The 22,250-nt window shown below is 42.7% G+C and overlaps 1 protein-coding gene across 1 annotated transcript; it reads left to right on the top strand.

The window, feature by feature from the left end:
* The first annotated feature begins 573 nt into the window (after window positions 1-573).
* On the top strand, window positions 574-19,062 carry LOC128719343 (beta-TrCP). Its single transcript, XM_053812966.1, has 10 exons — window positions 574-627; window positions 6,016-6,018; window positions 13,713-13,935; window positions 16,763-16,949; window positions 17,035-17,299; window positions 17,394-17,585; window positions 17,938-18,200; window positions 18,268-18,457; window positions 18,559-18,708; window positions 18,799-19,062. The coding sequence occupies exons 1-10, from the start codon at window positions 574-576 to the stop codon at window positions 19,060-19,062; spliced, it is 1,791 nt and encodes a 596-aa protein (XP_053668941.1).
* The last annotated feature ends 3,188 nt before the right edge of the window (window positions 19,063-22,250 follow it).

Below are 22,250 nucleotides of genomic sequence, written 5' to 3'. Positions count from 1 at the left end.
TGAAAAGATGTGCAGCAAAACCTCTGGTCAGAGATGAATCACGGCCAGCGATGATGAAAAGTGTCGGCGTACTTGATACGGGTGTAGCAAGAAGAAGTGTTTGCAGCTACAATTACTGTACAGAACATCAATTAATGTTGCTGCGAAAAAAGCGAAGCAATCCTTATACCTTTTAATCGACATTTAAAAACCATCATTCCACTGGTCCCGCTCGCTGGTCAGCTTGCGTTCATTGTAATAACGATTTTCTTATTGTTAATAATGTTGTGTATCAGGAGCCGTTCAACCTGGAAGCAGCAGAGTGCATTGAAAAGTGTTAGCGTGAAACTTGTACAGTGTTGTGTACACCCTTGCGACGCAAAGTTCTTGTAGGGTGGTGCGGATTTTGTCCAAAGAAATTGCGCCTCCCCTGCTCTCTCTCTCTCTACAGTTTCTGCCCCGCACGTCGACAGGGGACTTCAAAGTGACTTCAAACCCTTTACTCAGGTGGTGGTGGTGGTGGTAGCAGCAGCAGTGGTAGTGAACTACAGCTCGTCCAAGTAGCGAGCGTACGCCGTAACTCTGGATACCGAAATGATGAAAATGGACACGGACAAAATCATGGACGACGGGATCAGTAATTCACAGGTGAGTTCTTGCGTGCACATCTGATGACTTAACAGCGGAACAGTAAAGTCGTCGCTTTGCGAGTTTTTATTTCTCGTTTCGCCACAAGATTACAACGTTTTTTGAAGCCTGCGGTGCGCCAAAATCAAGCATCAACAAGTGTAAATATGCGCATCCAATAATCGTCGTATTACCACACCGACGGTGTTGCATTTGTGCAGCGGCAAAACAAACCGCTGTTGGGTTTGTGGAAAATGTGGTATTAAATTAGTTTCACTTTCTCCAACCGACCAAACCTCTCGGGGCCTGTAACAAATGGAAAATGACTCGGTGGCCCCCGGAAAGGTAGGAAAACAACGAATAGTAATAAAAATTGGAACCTTTCGCCACTCGGCGTGGTGCAGCCAAGTGCAACGAACGCATCGTCTTCTGGGCCTTTCATTTTCACCCAGTACCACTTTCCATTCATTCGCTCGATAAATTTCTGTTTTCCGCAAACGGAAAAACGGGGGCTTTTCTGCTTCTTGTTTTCCTCACTTCCTGATGTCTGCTGTTGTCAGTTTCAGGGTGGTTTTGGAGCAGCTAGAAATTTTCCTCGGCTTGCGAATTAAATTAATATGTTTTTGTTGTTGTTTTGTTCGATCTATTACGAGGATTAAATTTTTAGCTTCATACGTAATAGATGTATCGGGTTTGGCTAATGATTAATGCATTTTTACACGCATCGTCAAGTGAGAACGGATGGTGCGTTGGGAAACTTTCACGCAATGAGCGATGAGCTGGTCCAGTGGACGCACATTTACTCACCGCTCACCTTCAACCCTGGTGTGAGTGGCGCGGTTCCAAAAGAGAAAGTTCTTCGTTTACATCCGCATTTAACCGTTGGCGAGGGACTACAGAGAGGAATGGAAAACTCTAAACCAACTGCCTTCCAAATAGAGGGTTAGACAAATTGTAAGAATTAATCGTTATTAAAGCTAATATTTTTTTTTTTCAAACTTCTCACTGGAGTTCCGTACGTAAATAAATTCGAGTCTTTAGAGCCCAAGAACGAATCGCGACAATCAATGCTTGACAAATGATGTCAATTGTGGATTTGGGAGGGGTAGAATTACCTCTCCACTGTTTTCCATGTAGATTTGTTGGCCGGAACATCTGAAACCTGGCGAAGATGTCCATGTTAGCTCTCCAAAGCGATTGAGTGCGTTATTTTTCCAACAGACAATAATTACACTCATCGTCTCTAAATCGTTACTATAGAAGCATTTAAAAAAAAACGTCTTTCGAATCGATCTTGGCGCAACCTCCCGCTGCCTAACCTTTGCAAACAGCTTTTCGATCATGCTCACCTCTTGATCATGACCGGAAATGGGTAACTGAACCCATGTGCGTTGGTAGCGGACAGAGAAACGGTGCCACAAGGTAAACACGCTTTTGGCGCACGACTCAAACGCAATCGTGAACGGTTTTGCGAGGTACTACAATATTTGCCTGTCGTGCGTGTGTGAGAGACGGAAATGTGTGTGTGTGTGTGTGTGTGTGTGTGTGTGTGTGTGTGTGTGTGTGTGTGTGTGTGTGTGTGTGTGTGTGTGTGTGTGTGTGTGTGTGTGTGTGTGTGTGTGTGTGTGTGTGTGTGTGTGTGTGTGTGTGTGTGTGTGTGTGTGTGTGTGTGTTTTCCCTGCATCGAATTGTGCTGCATTAAATACAATGCTTCGGTACAGAACGGTGTGTATACACAGCGATCCCACAAGCGGAAGTGACCTCGTGAAAGGAAACGCGAGAAGGAACACGCAAGTACGGTGGGATTCGGAAGGAACTACAAGACAAATCTTGGCCACTTTTTTTGTTGTGAGTTGCAAATCGTCCCCCCCTCCCAAAAGTTGAACGTTCGATATTGACCTCACTCAACTTTGCGTTGGGAACGAATTTTGGTAGAGTGGAACACGAATGAGGAAATCGTTCTTCCTACACTGTTAAGCGCATCTGGCTGGTAGCAACAGAAGATACATAAAACTGAACTGCTCAACCATTGTGAAACGACGATGCTGAAACGATGAAGCAAACAACGCCAAACATTACTGGCGGAAAGATTGTTTGCGTGCACATAAAACACGCCGTGCGGAAGAACGTGCGGGAGATGTGCATAATGACGCCGATGATGCAATTGGTTGCACATTGCAATTGCCGTTGGGATAGGTCCGGGGAGACCGGGTGATGTCGTTATTTTTTCGTGCTTTTCCAGCCTTCGGTCGGTCGGATGGTGTGTGTGTGTGTTCCAAATGTGCGGAGAACTCGTTTCGGAGGGCTGTGAGCAGAGAGACCGGCCTTTCTTCTCTGCTCGATGGTTTATTACATCGGTTTCGGTAAAGGTAAAATTGCCACGGCTAAGAGATGTACTTTGGTTTGGTAATTTGCGGTACTTAACCTCAACATACCCCATTTACGAAGGATCAAACAGAAAGCAAACAGAAACAGCTACCGTTAATGGGGCTGCAAGAAGCTCACGCAAAATTTCGCCATTTGTTGTTTAATGCACAGGAAGGAAGGAACAAAACGCACTCTGAGAATATGGTTGGTACAGTGGAGATTACAATGGGTGTTGCCTCCCATGGGGCAGTACGAGTAAAAAGCTGACGGAATCGAATGCCTTTCTCAGTTCTTCTCCAATGATCATCACACGTTAAGGTGATATAATCATTTTATTTAATTTCCCTTACCCCTAATCTCCGGCGTACTTTATAACCATATTTATACGCTAAACTATAGGCTGCGTGTACGCATTCACTCTAAAGTGCCTTCCACTCACCTGATGCGCTTTTCCGTATTGGTGAATATTGTTGCATCGTTAGCAAAAAATCTAACATCTTCGGTTCCATTAATTTCCCCCTCCATCCTGCAAGTGTGCCTTACACTGTCTCTTATCTTATCACGGGGCAATCGTTGTGTGCTTGCTACCGTCAGCAAAGTCATGCGTAATTGATTGCGTTAAACGAGCGCGATGTGTTGCGCTTCTAGAGATGCAATTTGATCGATCCCCGCGTACCGTTCGTGCGATCGTAAAATCTTTGGGCAATGATCTTCGCCTCCTCCGTCCTGTGGCCGAAGATGCATGCACGTTTTGTAATTAGATATCGGGCACGAAACGCAACCCGCGAGTTTGTACACCCCATCTGTCGTGTGGCGTATACCGACGATTGCAGTCGTAACATCGCCTCGCGTCCCAATGACCTCGTGGTCCAAAAATAAATCAATTTATATTACGACCGATCGTAATTGAAGGGGGGCTCCCCGTCTTTTCACGTCACCAATCATCAGCTCGAAGAGAAAAAAGAGGAAAAACCTTCACCTGCCGGGGAGAAAAACGATGCTCCGTGTGACGACAGCAGTAATAAACGCAGTAGTCTACCTTTTGTTTTTGTTTATGGCAGTTTGTGATTGTGATAAATGAGGCGGGGGCGATAAGAAGGTATTTGACACTAAACAAAATGGCAAATTCGATACAGTTTTGCAATGGAAGGGAAATTCTGTCCTGACCGGAAGTGTTTATGCCTTTTTTGGTTTTTATTACATTAATTAGCGTAAATTGGATGTTTTTTTTAATTATGGCTTAAAATGATGTTAATACATCGATAATTCTGATGCCACTAATCTAATTGGAGATAAAATGTACGGTTTCAGTTATCTTTAATGTACTGTATCTACTATATTGCTATACATTTCTTTACGTTTACGGTGTAATTTTCGTTCTCTGTTTTTTAGCGTCCCTATCTATTTCATTTTGGTCGTTAAAGGGTAAATAATCCTTAATTACATTAATTATATTAATAGGTATTATTTTTTCCTTTAACCGATCAAGGAATGTAGGGCATGTAGGGCTAAACGGTCTGTAATTCTCTAGAATAAGTGTACCGCTACTGAACTAATCATTGGAAGGCAGCACATGGTATGATTTATTATTAATTTAAATTATCTGGACAACGAATCTCGACTTGATCGAGCATAATTGCACGTGAGGTAGAATTACCTATGCAGCTTGGAATGGTAATATAGTTATTAAGCATATGGGTTTTTTTTTCGCAATTCATTGCCAAAATCGAAGTTATTTGTGCATTCTTTACATGTTGAATTAGAATGCGCCGAGCTAAAATTGGAATCCACAGCACAAACTTCAAATTTTCAACTTCAATTTTTTAAATATTTGTATACAAAGCTTTCCATTTCCGTATGGTTTTAATATTAGAATTTGTTATTTATGAACAATATGGAACACTATCCAGGGAGTTTAACATGTTAAACTAATCCATTAACTGAACTCTCTCAACTTCCTTCCGGGCCAGCCAGTTAATCGTTTAAAAAAAGGCATAACTATTCTACTAGCTGTCATTTTTTAGCGCACGGATAATCCGCTCACCAGTTAATCAGGCCCCGGATAATCGACGTTCTACTGTATTGCGGGATGTCCGTTATGTGGTTTTACTTAACTTTTTTTTTGGGCATTAATTTAATACTATTAAGTCATTATCCATTCGCTAAATTTGCAATCGATTGAAAAACTGTGAAGTCAGCGGGGGAAACATCTTGACCACAAAGAGCGTGTAAAACCCTTCCCTACTCTTGCGTAGATCAGGTTCTGTAACGGTACATAAGAGATTCCTATTCTCGCCGTCTGCTGCCATCGCCAACCCTTTCACTTCCCTGCCAGTGATTGAAGACGTTTTTGCCAGCGATAAGAAGCTTACTTTGCCCCCATCCGCCTGTGGTGGTGTCCAGCAAGTTGGCATGTCCGCGTACAACTCATCTCGCTGCAAAAGGGCACATCGTCGTAGTAGTAATGTGTTGGGTTCCACAACTCAACGAGGCTTTTGTGCAACAACCACTAGCACTGTCATACACACACACACACAACCGAGTGCACACTCCCGTCATTGATGCAGGTCATTGTATGAAAGGAAGAAAACCTTCGGGCATGTTGTGTGTCACCTGTGCACAGTGTGCGCGAGCTCTCTAGGGTTTCCTTGACGCTGTTAGCCTTGATTGATTTGGTTGGTGACCGTCGTGTTCCCTTTTGTTGCTTCCTTGTTCTCTCCCTCTCTCTCTGGCTCGCTCACTTCCCGCCCGTGTAACCCTTTTGCATGTGGTGCCCGCTTTGCGGAGTGCGACCTGAATCTTTGAATCGAGGTCACGGCAAGATATTGGTGTTGCAGTTTTGCGAGGGTCGTCAGTCGTGGGGAGGTGTGTGTTAAGCCACCAACCCCCGGTCCCATCAACCTGTTCTCATGATGCGGATGTATCGTTTTCCCTTTACTTCGTGCAACGTTCAGAACGGTGGGCAGTATCTTCTACGCGCACGTCCATCCATATTGTGATGAAGATCAGGAGAAGCTCTTTACAAAGATAACGTCTGGTGAGGCTGTTGTGACTTTTTGCTGCTTCCGCTGCTTATTTATCTATTGTGTGGAGTTGATTTATTGGCGTTGGTGGTGCTAAATCAACAAGTTATTGACGCTTGCAAGATGAATGCAGCGTTTGATGAAAAATGTGCACAAAAGCTCATTATGGGGAAGACTTTCGAGCTGTCCCGTCACGATTTAATACTCTGAAAACAGATTTATTTTAATGCATAACGTTGTTTATACCTCCCACTTTATTACTGTTGATAGTTTTAGTTTTAATGATAGAGGAATACGGAAGAGTGCGAAAGATCTTCTTATTTCTAGGCAGTCAGCGCCTTGCCTTATCGAAAGTCAATCGTATCGAGTGGTACTTAGTACGATCAGTAATGACCGATAGGAATGAACCTTAACCACCGAAGTAGAACCGACGTAATGATCAGCAATGGTATCGCTGTATTGTTTTCTAATTTATTGTAAGAACAACCCCTTTTGCGCACATCTATGGTGAAATATAGTTTACATATTGAATAATGTAACTATATCTTGGACCTTTGCAGTCACTAGTGTTTCAATGTACTGATTATACTCCTGATCGTGTGTGGATTTATTAGCTGCATCGTATTAGTTTTGCTTTCGTTTACAATGTTTGGCCCGCTTTCTGGGCTAATTCAATTTCACTGACACAACCCCCAACTGGCAACGCCGGTTGTACCGAATTTTTGTGTAAATTTTTGGGAAAAGCTAGTACCCACCGTGGTACACACGTGCCTCCTCACCTCCTCGTTAGCAGAAAGTTTCATTCGTCTGACCCTGGTGGTTGGGGGGAAGGTGTGGTGGAAAAAGTATCAAAATTCAGGTCACGCAACTTGTTGCACTCATGAAGCGTGAAGCGTGGCCACGACTGATCCATTTGACATAATATGGGTGTGGTTGTTTTGTGTGTATATGTGTATGTTTCTAGAAGAAAAGTGGCACAGGTTATATGGAGAGGGAGGCCTTTTTCCATGAGATCAAATTATAAATGCATCACTGCTACACCTTTTTCCCCGGGCTGAGTCTAACTGTTGGCCTCAAAAAAGGCGTTCGAGAAAGTGGAGGTTAGGTCGTGTTTTTTTTTTTTTTGAGGTGAGAGGATTTTCTTCTCTACAAGGTCGTCTGTCGAAGGGAAAGTCTGAAGGAGTACTTTGGATGAAATGAAAATCGATTCACCTCACAACAAAACAGAGGCCAATTTTATGCGCGCCATATTTAGGGTACACATATCGCTTGATTGCCCAAGTCTTTCTTCGATTCCAACTTGATTCCTTCAAGCTTTTCAGCTATGGAAGTCACAGCAAAATTAAACCTACAATTTGAGGAATAATATTTACTATAGTTGTCCGTTCAGGGCGCAAGGGCAAGATATTTCCCTCCCTGAAGGGCAAGACATTCGCCTAATTCTTTTATATTCTGTAAACTTTCACTGCATATTCAGCAGAGGCAGAGTGCCCTTGGGCCCAGCAGTTGGCAGCGTGTACCGTAGTGCAAAACTTTCCCCGCAAAGTAAACGCAAGAAAGTGATACGGGCACTGCCTGATGAATGTCCGAATCATTAGACTGCTTTTAATAGTGCCCATTTGATAAAAGCTTCAAACAAACACCCAATGAAGCCTGCAAAGTTCGACGATAAAGTTCCCGCCCGTGGTATGTATGCTGCATGTGTGTGTGTGTGTGTGTGGCAGGATGTGGTTCGTTTCTTTTAGCCCGATCTTCCCTGATCTGCCCGTTGATCGTCGACGCTTTTCCACCGAGCTATTAAAATAATGAGCGATAAAAGCGAGCTCCTATATTGAAGAACCTGTTTGTGTACGGGATGATACCCTGTTCGTTCGATCTGCGCTTCTCTAGCGTTAGGCACCGTGGTTAACTTCGATCACAACGGCAAGGGTTAATGTCGCATTGCGTTGGGAGAGTGCTGCCGGCCTCTCCCGAGGTGAATTGAACCCCTTTCTATTTCCATGATGAACGGAGGACAAGGGTGCTTGAAACTGGTTGGTCCGGGTGGTCGAGAACCAAACCGGAATAAGCGGAAGTTATAAGCGTGTGCCCTCTTTGTCACCCCGTTGGATGTGTTGCAGCTTTGCTATGATATCTACATTGGGACCAAGCAAATGGTTGTGGGAATAAAAGAACTGTGTAGAATTCTGAGATCTCGTAGACATGGATAGATGTTAACAGGTTTAATGCACCTTCGCATGCGTCATTCTGTAGAATATACACAGCAATATTGTAGGCAAATTTTATTCCGAATTGTTAATCTTGTTAAGGATTTTCATCCATTTTTCTACTGTTAGGGGTTAAACATGTCTGGATCTGGATTCTATCGCATGAGTAATCCCTCCAACGCGGAAAGGGAAAGGCAATTCTCAGCAATTTCTAGGAGATGTCTGTTGCACCTTCACAAACTGCTGCTGTCTTGCGCAATATTTTACTAACTTATTCAATCCGCGTTATAGGTGGACGTGGGTGTTCCGATCGCAACACTCCCCATGATGAAGATGAGACGAAGCAGCAGTGCCTTTTAAAAGATGCGCCAGCGATGTAGCACTGCCTATGTTGCATCAATTGCAAAAACGAAACGCAATCACAACTTGAAAGGTTCGTCGCACCAAAAGAGCTGTTGGCATTTGGGAAGATGAACAGAGGATGGTGTTTCTCGTGCAGTAAAAAAAAAACAGTTAAAAGGTGTGTCACGTGTATCGTTGACTGGTTGTAGTGTAGTGGCGTTGCTGGATACAACTGGGAGCGACTTTACGAAGGAGGATGTTACTTTTTTTTTGTTGCGGTTGTTAAATGAAACGAGTTGCTTAACCCATTTTGTTAGTCAGTGTAAGTTAAAAAGGTACGGTTTACACTGAAATGTGTGCGATCTTTACATGTAATTGAAAGAGAAGATCGAGCTCAAATGTTGTAAACCTTGCTATAAAATCTGGAGACACCTGTGCATAATCCTAATATCTCTAACTTTTCCAACACCGCCGAGATGACGTGGTGTGTTTAATTAAAACAATTTTCAATACGTAATTTAATTTGAGTGGCTATGGCACGCGTTTCCTCATATTCTTATCTTTTCTATCAGATGACCGGGTGACACACCGGTGATACCCTGTGTGCCCTTGCTGATTATAAGTCGGTGCGCGTCACTAGAAATTTGACCATTCCTTTGTGGAGAGAGAGAATTCGTTTAACTGATATCCAGAAACCTTCACATTGGTCGAAGAGTTTTTTTCCCGTATGGAGATTTGAACCGATGCCGGACGGTGTTGTTGACTTGTGCATTGTCGACTTCACTGTTTGGGCGATCCTCGGAGCTAACGCTGCACCTGCAATACCTCCAAAACAAGCGCTCCACGCGTCAACTGTTAATTCGGCGGGCGACTTATTTGCATTCATTCAATCGCGCGCATTGTTTTGTGCCTGTAGCCCTCCTCCCCCCCCGCTTAGATTTCCCTTTTCGGTCATAAAGTATGGGAAACTCCGCCCGGGCTTGTTTACAACCGTTTGTATTAACACCGAAATGATTTACGTGCGTGCCTGCTGCCGCGTCTGGCGTGTGTTGCGTTTGGTTGGTGTTGTGATGTTGCGAAAAAAGCGCACGTTGCGTCATCCGCTGGTAGGTTTCGTTAATTTTTCGCTACCATACCACCCTCTTCTTATCAAGTGGTTCAAGTTTTATTTTTCCATTGTGTGGCATAAACTTTTCGGTTCGAAAGCACCACGATGGGCACTATAAAACTATTACCTTTCAGCAGTTTGTCGTTTCCCGACGGCCGTCTCTCTCTCTCTCTCTCTGTCTCGTAACTGGGTCATACCACATCTATGTGTTTTCCAACCATTTGCCGCTGTTTTCCACCCCGAGTCAACATCTGATGGTTTGGCTAATGTTAGTGAAGTTTTCACACACCAACAATGGCCCATATTACAAACAGTGTTACTCGGTAAATAAAATCACACTTTCAGATGGGATTGCCAGGGGAGATATGATCACGATGAACGTTAGCTTACTTTTCATAATTAGAGACACGAGTTCTGTTATTGGGGCAGATTATACCATAAGCTAAAAAGCTTAAGCTTTCAGCCATCATTATGTACAGATTCGTAAAGGACATAGCATTTTGACAAAAAATGGCCAACGAGATCATCTTTGCAGAATTACAATTAGAGAAAAATCGACCAAAATTAAGACATTTATTTTTTTATAAGTTAAATTCATTTGAAACAATATATAAGTCTTATTATTAGAATATTCCTTTTCCAGTTGTTTTCGTTGAAAATTTTTGTTTACTTTTTTCTCACACGGGAAACATGGCCTTAGCTTGGTTCAGATTAGGTTAGCAAAATTCTTTTTTTTTTTACATTTGCCGAGGTTCGGTCAGCTGCTTTCTTTGGGAAATCAATTTTATCCTTTTTTTCGTAGGCTTAACTTGGCTTGTCATTTGTATGGCGAGCTATAAGCGGATAAGCCTGGAAACATCAAAACGCATACAAAAAAACTGGTTTAGAGTATGATTCCAGCCATTATTGTATAATTGTGCCTTTAGTTATTATAGTTGTCCTTTGTTGACAAAAATGTTGGCTTAGAGACCTTGCTTTCCCACTGCTTTACGGCTTTTAGCGTCTTCTTTGGAAGGACCTCTCTGAAATCGGTTGTTTTGAATGTTTTAAGTAACCGTTTGTATTTATCGTTATCTGAGTCTCTGATAGTCTCTCTGAACATGCAATTTCGAAAGGTTTTTCGGAGATTTGATGGAAAATATCGATTTGGTTCTAGCTCTCTATCGGCGGGTGCGTTGTCTATATGAAGTTCGCCGTTGTTACCACGCGTTGCACCACGCCTGCATCTGGTGCGGTGTCCGAAACAGATGCCAAATGTAGGTCAACAATTTAATTTACTCTCTTATGTAACAGTTAATTTAAAAACGCTCGGTGTATCAAATTGATGGCAGAGTCATAAATGTGAAGCCAATCCCATCTTCGATTCCCATTACCAAAACAAGACATGGTCGCGTGACGTGTTCGACGATGTTTCGTTTGATGATGGTTACGACCAGACAAAACTGTCAGTCACGATTGCAGGGTTCTTTGTTTTCGTTGGCACACGTATCGCAGTCCGGGGTCGGGATGGGTGCACTCCATTCGCCGCTACATCTTACTCTGTTCGCTTTCTTTTCCTTCTGTGTTGACCATGGTTCACTTTACCGTTGACATTGGCCTTGTCCCCGGCTCGACACACACACACCCCTGTACGTTTTTTTTTTGCTTCTCTGCTAAAGGAAACACTCATACAACACTCGTCAATAAAAATAATCCACGGTGTTACTGTGTTGTTAAATGCTGGAAAGGCAAACAACAACGTCCGCTGGGAAACAAAACTATGTACGAAAAAATGTGCATCAGATCACCAGTGGGGGCCCATATGTGGTCTGCGCCAGGTTTTTGTGCCGACGGTCACAACTTGTCGGTGTGCTTTGTGTTTGCGCGATGCAAATTTTAACGTACTAGCATACGCATCCAAAAACAAAAACCAAAAATGTAAGCCAAGGAGATTCCCTTCGTTTTGTTTTTGCTTTGCTGTGTTGCTCACTGCCCACCTCCCCCCTCCCGGATTGAAGATTGAAGAGCGCCCATAGGGAGCGCATATGTTGCAGTCCAGCGCCAAAAGTAGCGAAATCAGGTCAAATAATGCTCGTTGATCAAGCTCCTTCTTTTTGTTGGGTGTTTTGTCTCTTTGGAGATATAAATAATTTTCACGTACTTAGTGGTACGTGTTTGGGCTTTTGTTCAATTGCAACGTGATGTTATTTTGCATAGTTATTGCAATTACTATTTTAAGCAGCGACAGCATACTGGTGTTGTTGCTTAATGAATCTTTTGCGTAGGGTCATTTATATGAATCTTTAACGAGGAGTCATTTAAAACAGTAGTCGACACTCAAAAGATTCATGAATTTTCGAGAGTTTAAGCAATTAGTTTTAGCAATCTGTTTAGTGCTAATAATAACTACATCTTATTTTGGCTCTATTTATTTATTTTAAATTCCTAATTTTGTACACAAAAATAATAAATTAACAGTCCAAAGCTATGTTCCGGAGAGATTTATGAATCTTTGAGGATTCAAGAATCGCGAGGATCTCGAGGATGATCTCTGAGAATTCATCAATCCTCATGATTCATGAATCTTTGGAGTAGAGATTCAGATTCATTCAGATTTATGAAACTGAATTTGAATAACCCAACACTACAGCATACACATACACACACAATTTGGTACGGTCTTGTATTTTATTATTGATTATACCAAACTTACCCAAGGGTGGTGATCGTACAAATATGCAAGTCTTGCGTGTCGAATCATTATGAAAGTTTGATGCATTACTAATTGTACAATGACCACGGCGGACCAGCGGAGGGTCCCTTACCAAACTTATTTCCTCGTTGTTTGGTTAACACACATCACCCGTATCTGTTTACACTTTACACCTTTTGCGTAATTGTTTTACACTGTAATAAGCAGCAAATAGATATAGAAAGTGTTTGATGTTATTTTGAAACTTTTCCTATAAATTGTTAAATTTTCTCCCGCCAGTGAAAACACTTTTTCCCCGAGTGCGTCAAGTATGTGTGATATGCATTCGCACACGAACTGTCCGAGTTGAAGCAAAAAATAAATGTAAAATGCGGAAACACTTTCACTGCTAAATGCGTTTTATTATTTCTGCAACTAATGTTCAATCAATGCACTTGATGGGCGGGTGTGCGTATTTTTTTGTAGCCGTTTATACCTTATTTCTGGGCCATGTCTGTGCCATTTTCTGTTGGCCTTCCAGCGAACATCAAATTCGCGTTTCGGGCGGTTTTCGTTGCTTTTTCAACAATTGCACACACTTTTTTTCCATGCTGAACAAACGTTGCTATTGATGATGACGATGATGATGATGATGGCCTTCGGTGCGTTGGGGTATGCACGATTTCTTGTGCACTTTCGTGAGCTCTCGAACGTTGCCGAAATTAAGCCAATTGTTAGGAAGGTAAAAATGTAGCTTTTATATTAAGATGTGCGTTTGTACAATGTTTTGCTTTCAATTCGGGCCATTCTTTGGTAATCTCAAAAATGGCTAAAAGATTGCATTTAGTTGGGAAGTTTCACAGCGGTAATACGCTTTCTGTTGCTGTCATGTTTCAAGAAGTGTACGACAGTGTACTCAATTAATCCTCCGGCTCCGGCAATAAGAAAGAATAAGTCCTTCAGTACGATTATCTCTTGACTGCCCTTAAGGCATGTGCTTGTTGGAGTATTTCAGAGAAGAAATCGTGAGGCATCCTCAAGTGTGTTTATATTAGTTTGCACTCCAAATGATTATCTTGCTGATCTAATAAGCGTGCTTACTGAAAGCTTACTTTCTCCTCGATCGATACCTTATCACATCCGATACTCTTCATGCTATGCAGGATTTTTACCGGCAGAGTATTGTTTCGTCTTATATATCCTTTAATCCGGCACTTGTTTTATAGACTAAAACACACGACAATTGTGTCTCATTGAGTTATATGTGGGTGATTCATCTAGTTCAAAGCTTCAGTTCTGCTGGGATCTCTATGTCCCATCATGCTTTCTGGTGTATGGATCAAGTCTGGCTAATAATGATTTTCTCTATCTTTTATTATGCTTTTCAGTACACCACCCAAATACTGTACGATCCGGCACGAAAGAAAGAACCGTCACCAACGTTTCAAACCGAGCGCGATACCTGTCTGTCGTACTTCTCCAAATGGAACGAGGCCAACCAGGTGGACTTTGTCGAACAGCTTCTCTCCCGCATGTGCCATTACCAGCACGGACACATCAACGCCTACCTGAAACCGATGCTCCAGCGAGACTTCATCACACTGCTGCCCAGTAAGTATCGTCTATGATTGTTGAGGAATGGGTGGCCCATTCCCGAGCCCCACCAACCCTACCGCACACCGTACCATCCTCACACAACTCGACATCTCGGCAACAGGAAGTGAGCAAAAGTAGGTCAAAGCGAGGCTCGAGCTTTCGAGCCACAGCCGGGAAGATGTGTCCCGTAGGTCAGGTAGAGTTGTTTTGTTGTGCATGCCCATATCGGTGGGAACCATCGGTTGCAGAAAGCTTCTCGGTACAGAATGTTGAGCATCATGCCCAGCGAGCACGGGATACGGGATATGTTTGAGAAACAGGAAATAAAACGAAAGCGAATAGAAGAGAGAGAAAGAGAGAGAGAGCGCTACAGACAGACCCGTTAATTTCTACGAACCGTGCAAGGGCAAGAGGTGCAAATAATGGAATACGCATTCCGGGGAACATTCCCCTTCCAATAGTGGTCGTCATCCCTGCTGTGTCCCATGCTGGGTTTGCGTTTGTTTGCTAAAACCTAGCTTTTCTCATAGTCATCAGTGCAGACGGTGGAAGGAATTATGACCCTAATGTTTGTTGTCTAGACCAATTTTACTTTGCCCTGGTGGATGTCTTACGTCAGGTCTGAAGGTAATTGTTGGAAATATCGTTCAAAAAACTCACAAAAGAACAGGTCGTATTGGAACCTTCTACGCCACATGATTGTTCTATGTTATTAATTGGACGGTGGGAAAAATATTTTTAAAAAAGAATCTTCTACACCCAAACCATATGAGCCAATTCTACGGAACTTATTTTCAATCATAATAATAAGCTTTGGAATCGAAAGGAAAAACAAGTTTAAACATAAGTAACAGCTTGGCAAAACTCATCCCGTTCCGCAAATGGCGTTAAATGGGTGTGTAATTCCGCTTCAAAACGTTTCCCCCAAGATGGCTATAATTCGTTCCCACAATGTGCGCCCGGTTCCTCAACAGTTTCGTTCGGGTATTGGTTTCGCTTGTCCCATTCCGAAAACGTTTAATACTCAATTAACCTACATTGATATCGTTTTTCCTACACGTCCGGGTAGACTTCTTGGCCGGTCCTGTCTGTGGGGTTTCAATACTAGGTCAGATAAATTTGACCTAACGTGTAAAATGGGCGCCCGCCCCGTTTTGGGTATCTTTTAGTGACCTATTTTAACCTCAAAAAGCCCAAGCTACCCAACTAAACGGCGCTAGTGGACAGCTTTTACCGGCAGAAAGTTGACCGGAACTAATCGAAAGTGATTGTTGGCAACTCGGACGGGTTGAGAGCATCATCCATAAAGTGGTTCTGGTGTTTTGACGGTTGTGTCGTTTAGCCGAGTTATTGTTTTTCAGCTGTCCAACATGACGCTGAGAATCATTAGGCGGCGCCTTATTGCAACTGATAATTATCCGTAACGTACGACCGTATCGGATTATAGTTAATTGCTGAAGTTCCATTTCCTTTGTGGAGCCTTTGTGCGGATGTGTCTGTGTGCCAGACATAGGCCAGACATTGGACACATGTGCGACACGGTCAACTGACCTCAAAACGGAAACGTTTCTGCGACAAATAATGGTGAGCGCGTGCAAGAGACTCGCAGATACATTCCACAAGCGTCTGGTTCGTCTATTAACACATTAGAGTGTTTACCTTGCAATAAGACAACCGGCACACGGAATGACTAATTTACTAGGCCTGCATGTCGTTCCGTTCTAATGCTTGACATATTGAAAAAAGGCCAAAAAATACAGGTGGAATTAAAACATAAGGATTAATAAAAATGGCATCATAATTAGACATATTGTAAACGAATATTGCGTTCAAAATTAATTAAATCCTATAACAGTATTGAATATGTAACATAACTGAATTAACAATTGAACGGTTTTGTCCGCAAAATGATGTAAAATAATCGTGACAAGTCTACGTCCTAAAACTTAGCTTAGAAATTAAATTGTCAGAACATAGGAAAACCGTTCCTTTTACACTGTTGGAAGCATCTTGCTGCTTCACATTTTGATTATAATGTCCAACAAGAAGAGAACCAGAAGCAAAGCACATTAACTTTATCGAAGCTTCCGATCTGTCTGTTAGTCGAGTCTTTGTCACGTAAATGAAGGTAAGCTGCAAAATCTTGCTCTTAACACACACTGTTCTCGCTTCTTCTGGTGTTACGACATTTGACACATTTTTGCAGCCATGTGCCAAACACATCCAAACCACCTCATGAATGGGTTATTAACACCGTCTCATAATCTGCCATCTGCCAATCTAACGTTTCGGTTGTTTTCCACAGAACCGAAGAAAGGAATTTTGCGTGCCGAAAGAGTTTAAGTAATTAACCCACGAGAAAAAGGGCACCAACGGAATGGTAGGGCAAAAGCTTTTAGAGAACGCCCTACCGGGGGGGCTTACCACAGCGAGTTTGTTGAACCTTTTCGGGCGCACTACGGTCTTTATATGTTACGTGCATGATATGAATCTGATTACACCTGTTTCCTTTGTCCCTGTTCCCCTGTCGCGTTGGCTGTGTCGTAATTATCCTTGCAAATGAACCACAGGAGTTGGTGGGGCGTTTTTCGTCATTGCGTCGATGAGAACTCACGGCTTAACCTGGTACGAAAAGAAATTGCTTTCGTGCAAATGTAGTGCTGTTTACGTGATATTAAAATATGGAATAAAATTCAATTTTACAATCATTAAGCTAGAGTCAGACTGGTATGAGTATGAAGTCGTTGATAATATTAGTGTACAATTTAGCAACACAAAACAATACACAAAAAAGTAGCATTGCATATACTCATGTCTGCTCCCCGTTTTCTTCCTACCCCAGCAAAAGGATTAGACCACGTGGCAGAAAACATTCTCTCCTATTTGGACGCCAAGTCGCTGTGCCGGGCGGAACGCGTTTGCAAAGAATGGTCCCGCGTCATCTCCGAAGGCATGCTATGGAAGAAGCTAATCGAACGAAATGTCCGCACCGATTCCCTATGGCGGGGGTTAGCAGAACGTAAAGGATGGTAAGCAGCACGCGTGGGAGATTAGTCTAAGATTTTTTGCAGTTAAAAACCTGTTTTAACTGTTTGTTTTGTTTACGCCTTACAGGATCAAATATTTATTCATACCGAGGCCGGGCGTGACACTGCGACAACACAAATTCTACCGCGAACTATTCCCCAAGATCATGAAGGATATCGAAGCGATCGAGAACAACTGGCGCACGGGCAATCACAATCTCCAGCGAATAAACTGCCGGTCAGAGAATTCGAAGGGCGTCTATTGTCTGCAGTACGACGACGACAAAATAGTGTCCGGTCTGAGGGATAATACTATCAAGATCTGGAGTCGTTCGACACTCCAGTGTTGCATGGTACGCGCGTTTCGACGGTGAACTTCGGCTGGTTCAATGGCAAACAAAAATGGCTAATCCGGGCATCGGTTATTGTTTTTTTGTTTAACCGTAGATCCTAACGGGGCACACTGGATCGGTGCTTTGCCTACAGTACGACGATAAGGTCATTATTAGCGGGTCAAGCGATTCGACGGTGCGCGTGTGGGACGTGAACACGGGCGAAATGGTCAACACCCTAATACATCACTGTGAGGCGGTACTGCATCTGCGTTTCAACAACGGCATGATGGTAACCTGTTCAAAGGTGCGTATAACGCTGGTAGCACAAATCAAAAGAGCATACAGTAAAAGCCTTCAGTTACATGGATGAGATAGCTACTGAAATTTATCATATTAGTTCCGTTCCGAATTTGAGTTTAGTTCCGTAATTAGGGTAAAACAGATGTCATAAATGTCAGTATATGGTGCAGCTTTTCATAACTTGGCAGACGTGTGCTATTTCAATGCCATTCGACTATCGGTATAGAGATAATACGCGAGAAGTATTTATTTAAATGTAATGTAATCAATGAGTTATGAATTGTTATCAGGGCGAATTTGACCATCTATAACATCATGCAATCTTCTAATCGTTTGTTTGTTTCCTTTTGCGTTAGGATCGTTCGATCGCCGTGTGGGACATGGTTTCACCGACGGAAATTGGGCTACGGCGCGTACTGGTCGGGCACCGGGCCGCAGTGAACGTGGTTGACTTTGACGAAAAGTACATCGTGTCGGCATCCGGCGACCGTACGATCAAGGTGTGGAACTCGACAAACTGTGAGTTTTTGCGCACGCTGAACGGCCACAAACGGGGTATCGCCTGCCTACAGTATCGCGACCGGTTAGTGGTCAGCGGTAGTTCAGATAATTCGATAAGGTATGGCCGTTTGCAACTGGTATGATGTCACGGATGTATCGCTAAGATTGGCAACTTCTCTCCACAGACTATGGGACATCGAGTGTGGTACCTGTTTGCGAATCCTCGAGGGCCACGAAGAGCTCGTTCGTTGCATTCGGTTCGATTCGAAACGCATCGTTAGCGGGGCGTACGATGGCAAAATCAAAGTGTGGGATCTCCAAGCTGCCTTAGACATTCGAGCACAAACAAACACATTGTGCTTGAAAACGTTGGTGGTAAGTTGAGGACGACGTATTTATTTCGGCTCCACTTGCGGTGCTTGCTTTGCTAATAGTTGTAATTCTAAACCCGATTGTGATCATTTGTCTCGCTACAGGAACATACCGGTCGCGTATTCCGGTTGCAATTCGATGAATTCCAGATCGTGAGCAGTTCGCACGACGATACCATCCTGATATGGGATTTCCTTAACTGCTCGCCCCAGGAGGAAACGACCGCCCCATCATCCGGTGGTAGCATCGGTCCGGTAAGAAGCTTCCATCGCACTCCTACGCTCGACCCCGTGACGAAATGGGAATACTAAATATGTTTTTTATGTCCGTTAATATTTGCTTAGAGTAACCATCACAATAACAGTGGAAGCAGCAGCGGTAGTGGCTCCATCGGTGGCATACCGGGATACGGTGGCGTCATGGGTTTGGCCGCTGGCGGTGGAGGTGGTGGCGGTGGCGGCGGCGGTGCAGATGGCGGTGGAAGCAGCAGCAGTGGCGGTGGAGGAGGCGGCGGTGGCAACCTAAACAGCAGCCTTGTACTGCAAAACAAGACAAACAACAATGGTGCCGCCAACAACAACCATCAGAACGATGATCTGAGCGACTAAACTGATATCTTACTTTGGAGTTTGCTGAGTGGATGCTGCGCGGAAGAAGATATGGACTTACACTCAGCCTTCTCAAATGCGCGCGTGATCTTAGGGTTTTTGTCTTTCTCTGTTTACAAACAACACACATACAAGCTCTTCACATATACATACATACGAGACGCAGTGATATGCTCTTTCTCTCTGTCTTTTAAATATTTCGACCCCTTCCGACCCTTCGCTGTTGTGCTTACGAAAGTATGGTTTCTGCTACTTTCTTTTTTGTGTCAATTTGTTTCAAAAATAAGGTCCGCTTGATGTGAAGGCCGCCTTCCTTCGTTTGAGTACCCTCGATCAATCGATATTTATTTCCAATTATACGAACGGATGAACTGCCTTGTGCTATGGCTTGAGCAGAAAATATGGAGAATTGCGTGGCTTGTATACTTGCATAACATTCGTGCAGCATGAAATAAAAAGAGTAATTTAATTTGTAGAAACACAGCCAGGCGGCATGTGACCTAGCGAAGGTCGTTTTCTGAATAGGAAGAAGATAATACACCTTGGCGAGTTCCGAGGAGACAGTTCCGGGTGGATGTATTTAAGCAAAAGCACTTCCGGCTTTTTGCATGACAAGGAAGAATTTCATGATAACCCCCACCTTTTTCTCTCCGTATCTCGATTGTTGTTATAGACCACGGTTAATTTATTGACAAAAGTAGACGCTCTCGCCAATTTGGTACCAATGCTATTAGTAAAACTAAAGCAATTTCTGCCGTAATTCTCTCCGACATGTAGACGGACAGCGTTGACAATGATGACAAAACGGCATTGATCTCTGCAGTAGTAGGACGTCACGGGATCACGTTTTCTGTTCCCTGTTCGCGCTTAACAAAGCTTCTAATGAAACGACTAAACCCTGCAAAAAGGAGTAAAATAGTGTCCTTGATAAAACGAAAGAATGATCCAATGCAAAAGGAGAGTGTAACACGGTGTCTGCATTTCCCTCGAAAACACATCCATCCACTCCTTCCTACACCTCTTCTACGACGTACTACGATGTGATGGAAAAACAGAGCAAACAGAACTGATTCATTACCAAGTAGCGGCTAAACCATATGTAGCAGTAAAGTTTAAATAAAACCGGAAGGAAAACACAAACTATATCAACAGCTAAAACCGAACACAAAGTGCAACTCCGAAAAATGGAAAGTTTTAGGATTGAAGAGTGCAACATTGTGAAAAAAAACAACTACAACAAAACACCCTATGTTTACTAACAAAGAAGGACACACTCCAGATGACTGGCGCGTCCGTATTTGGTGTGTTCGTTCAAATGCCGGGTATATTGCTTGTGTTTTGCATCTGTATTGCTAACATGGCTAAAAATGTGGTTAACATGCAGAATTGAGTTTGTTTCTAAATTTCGTTTGTGTCGTTACGGATGGAACAGTGTGGGAAATCATCAGACACAGTTCAGAAAATCAATAACCGAAAGTGTTCATATTAGCGATGTGTTTTGGTAACTTGGGAACGTACCTACTAGATGTGACATGAAGACACTGATATGCTGTTGCTAGGATGTGGAAGCAAATTGGATCACGTAAAGCAACTTGACCTGATAATAGCGTATAGTTCGTGTGTAACCCTGCTGTACAGTGTTCTGAATGTTTGGAAGATGTGAAGTATTTGCCACCAGAACCGTTGGTTGTTCTGGTCCTGCCGGTCCAGGAAAGAAACACTGATAGCGGCAAGTCCGGAGAGTAAAAAAATAGCGAAGTAGTTGTTTACACGTTCAAATTAGACAGAAGAAATGCAGGCTGTACGGAAAAAAATAGTGGATTGCGATGTACATTGGTGTGATTGAATGGCTGAAGATAAGGGCCAAAGCATGTTGATAGCAGGAGGCGAAATCGAAAGATTGAAGGACACTCCCTGGTGTACCGCGGAGATTACTGCTGGGTTGAGTAGAAACGCGACCTGTTACTATTAATCATAACAATTAGTATCATTTTCGAAAACTTTCTTTAGCACGAATTATTATCACTATGATCATTATGCAGTTTTTTTTTAATTAGTGTATGACTAAGATATTCCTGCAGAAGGAGATCACCCAATGGACAGGTTTATTCTTATTATTTTAGACAACTATAGACCCCCGGTTTATATCAGAAGCATCATGTGATGGGGGTTAAGTTGGAGAGAAAGAAAGCTTAACATTGTGCTCGGAACAGATAAACGAAACAAATCAATATCACCCAAACCAACAGTGTGCAACAGTTGGAAATACACATAGGCAATACTAAACAAAACGTGAACACAATTTAGCAAAACATGAAGAAGAAAAAACTCAACACAAGCAAAACTAAAAAGGGGTATTAAAAGGAAAAGAAAACATATTTATTACTTACTGGCTAATTAATTGAACAGCGGATCTGAAATCTACAGGAGGACGGAAACAAAACAAGAAAAGGAAAATCTACGCATATTATTATGGTAAATCTAATCGAATTACATCCTTCTTATCCGTTAAACAAAAGCAAAGAAACAAGATAAATGAGGGAGAGAGAGTGGGAAAACAAGCGAAAGGGAGCGAGATGTTTGAGGCTCGTTCAATGGAAGCCACGTGTTTATGTGATGAAATATGTAATGTTTTAGCAAAAGAAAAAGCAAAGTTAATAAATTTAAAATTTAATCAAAAGAGTAAATAGCTCTCTGATGAATGATTAAGTATAGCAAGGTGCGTAGAGAGAAATGAAACAGAAAGGCGTGTAAAGAAATAACAATAAAACACACACTCTTCAACAAGGTGGCGGTGTGTTTTGGAAATGAGATAGTAAACATGCATGGAAACAACCATCTCCGTGCGCAGTCTTAACAATAGTGTTAACGGGAAGACAGAAGCTCTGGATAGGCAGGTGATAATAGTATCGAAAGGAACACACGTTTCGTGTAAAACGCGTGGCGGTAATAAACAATAGAATGAACAACATGACAACTTTTCTTTTTACTATTTCATCAGACGTAAAAAGAAGGAAACAAAACAACCGATTGAGAAAGAATGTGGAGTCCACAGTCTCGCCGTCCGGTGTGCCCTTCGTTCTTTTTTTATTTTTCTGTGTTTTCTTGCGGGGTTTGGCCAGCGAACCAACAATCACAGTACCACGGTTTTGGTGGTGAATGCTCGCATTCCAGAAGATGTGATCACC

The sequence above is a fragment of the Anopheles marshallii genome, chromosome 2, assembly GCF_943734725.1.
Source record: "Anopheles marshallii chromosome 2, idAnoMarsDA_429_01, whole genome shotgun sequence".
Classification (NCBI taxonomy): Eukaryota; Metazoa; Arthropoda; class Insecta; order Diptera; family Culicidae; genus Anopheles; species Anopheles marshallii.
The sequence above is the reverse complement of the archived record's forward strand: the minus strand, read 5'-3'. Positions and strand labels throughout refer to the sequence as shown.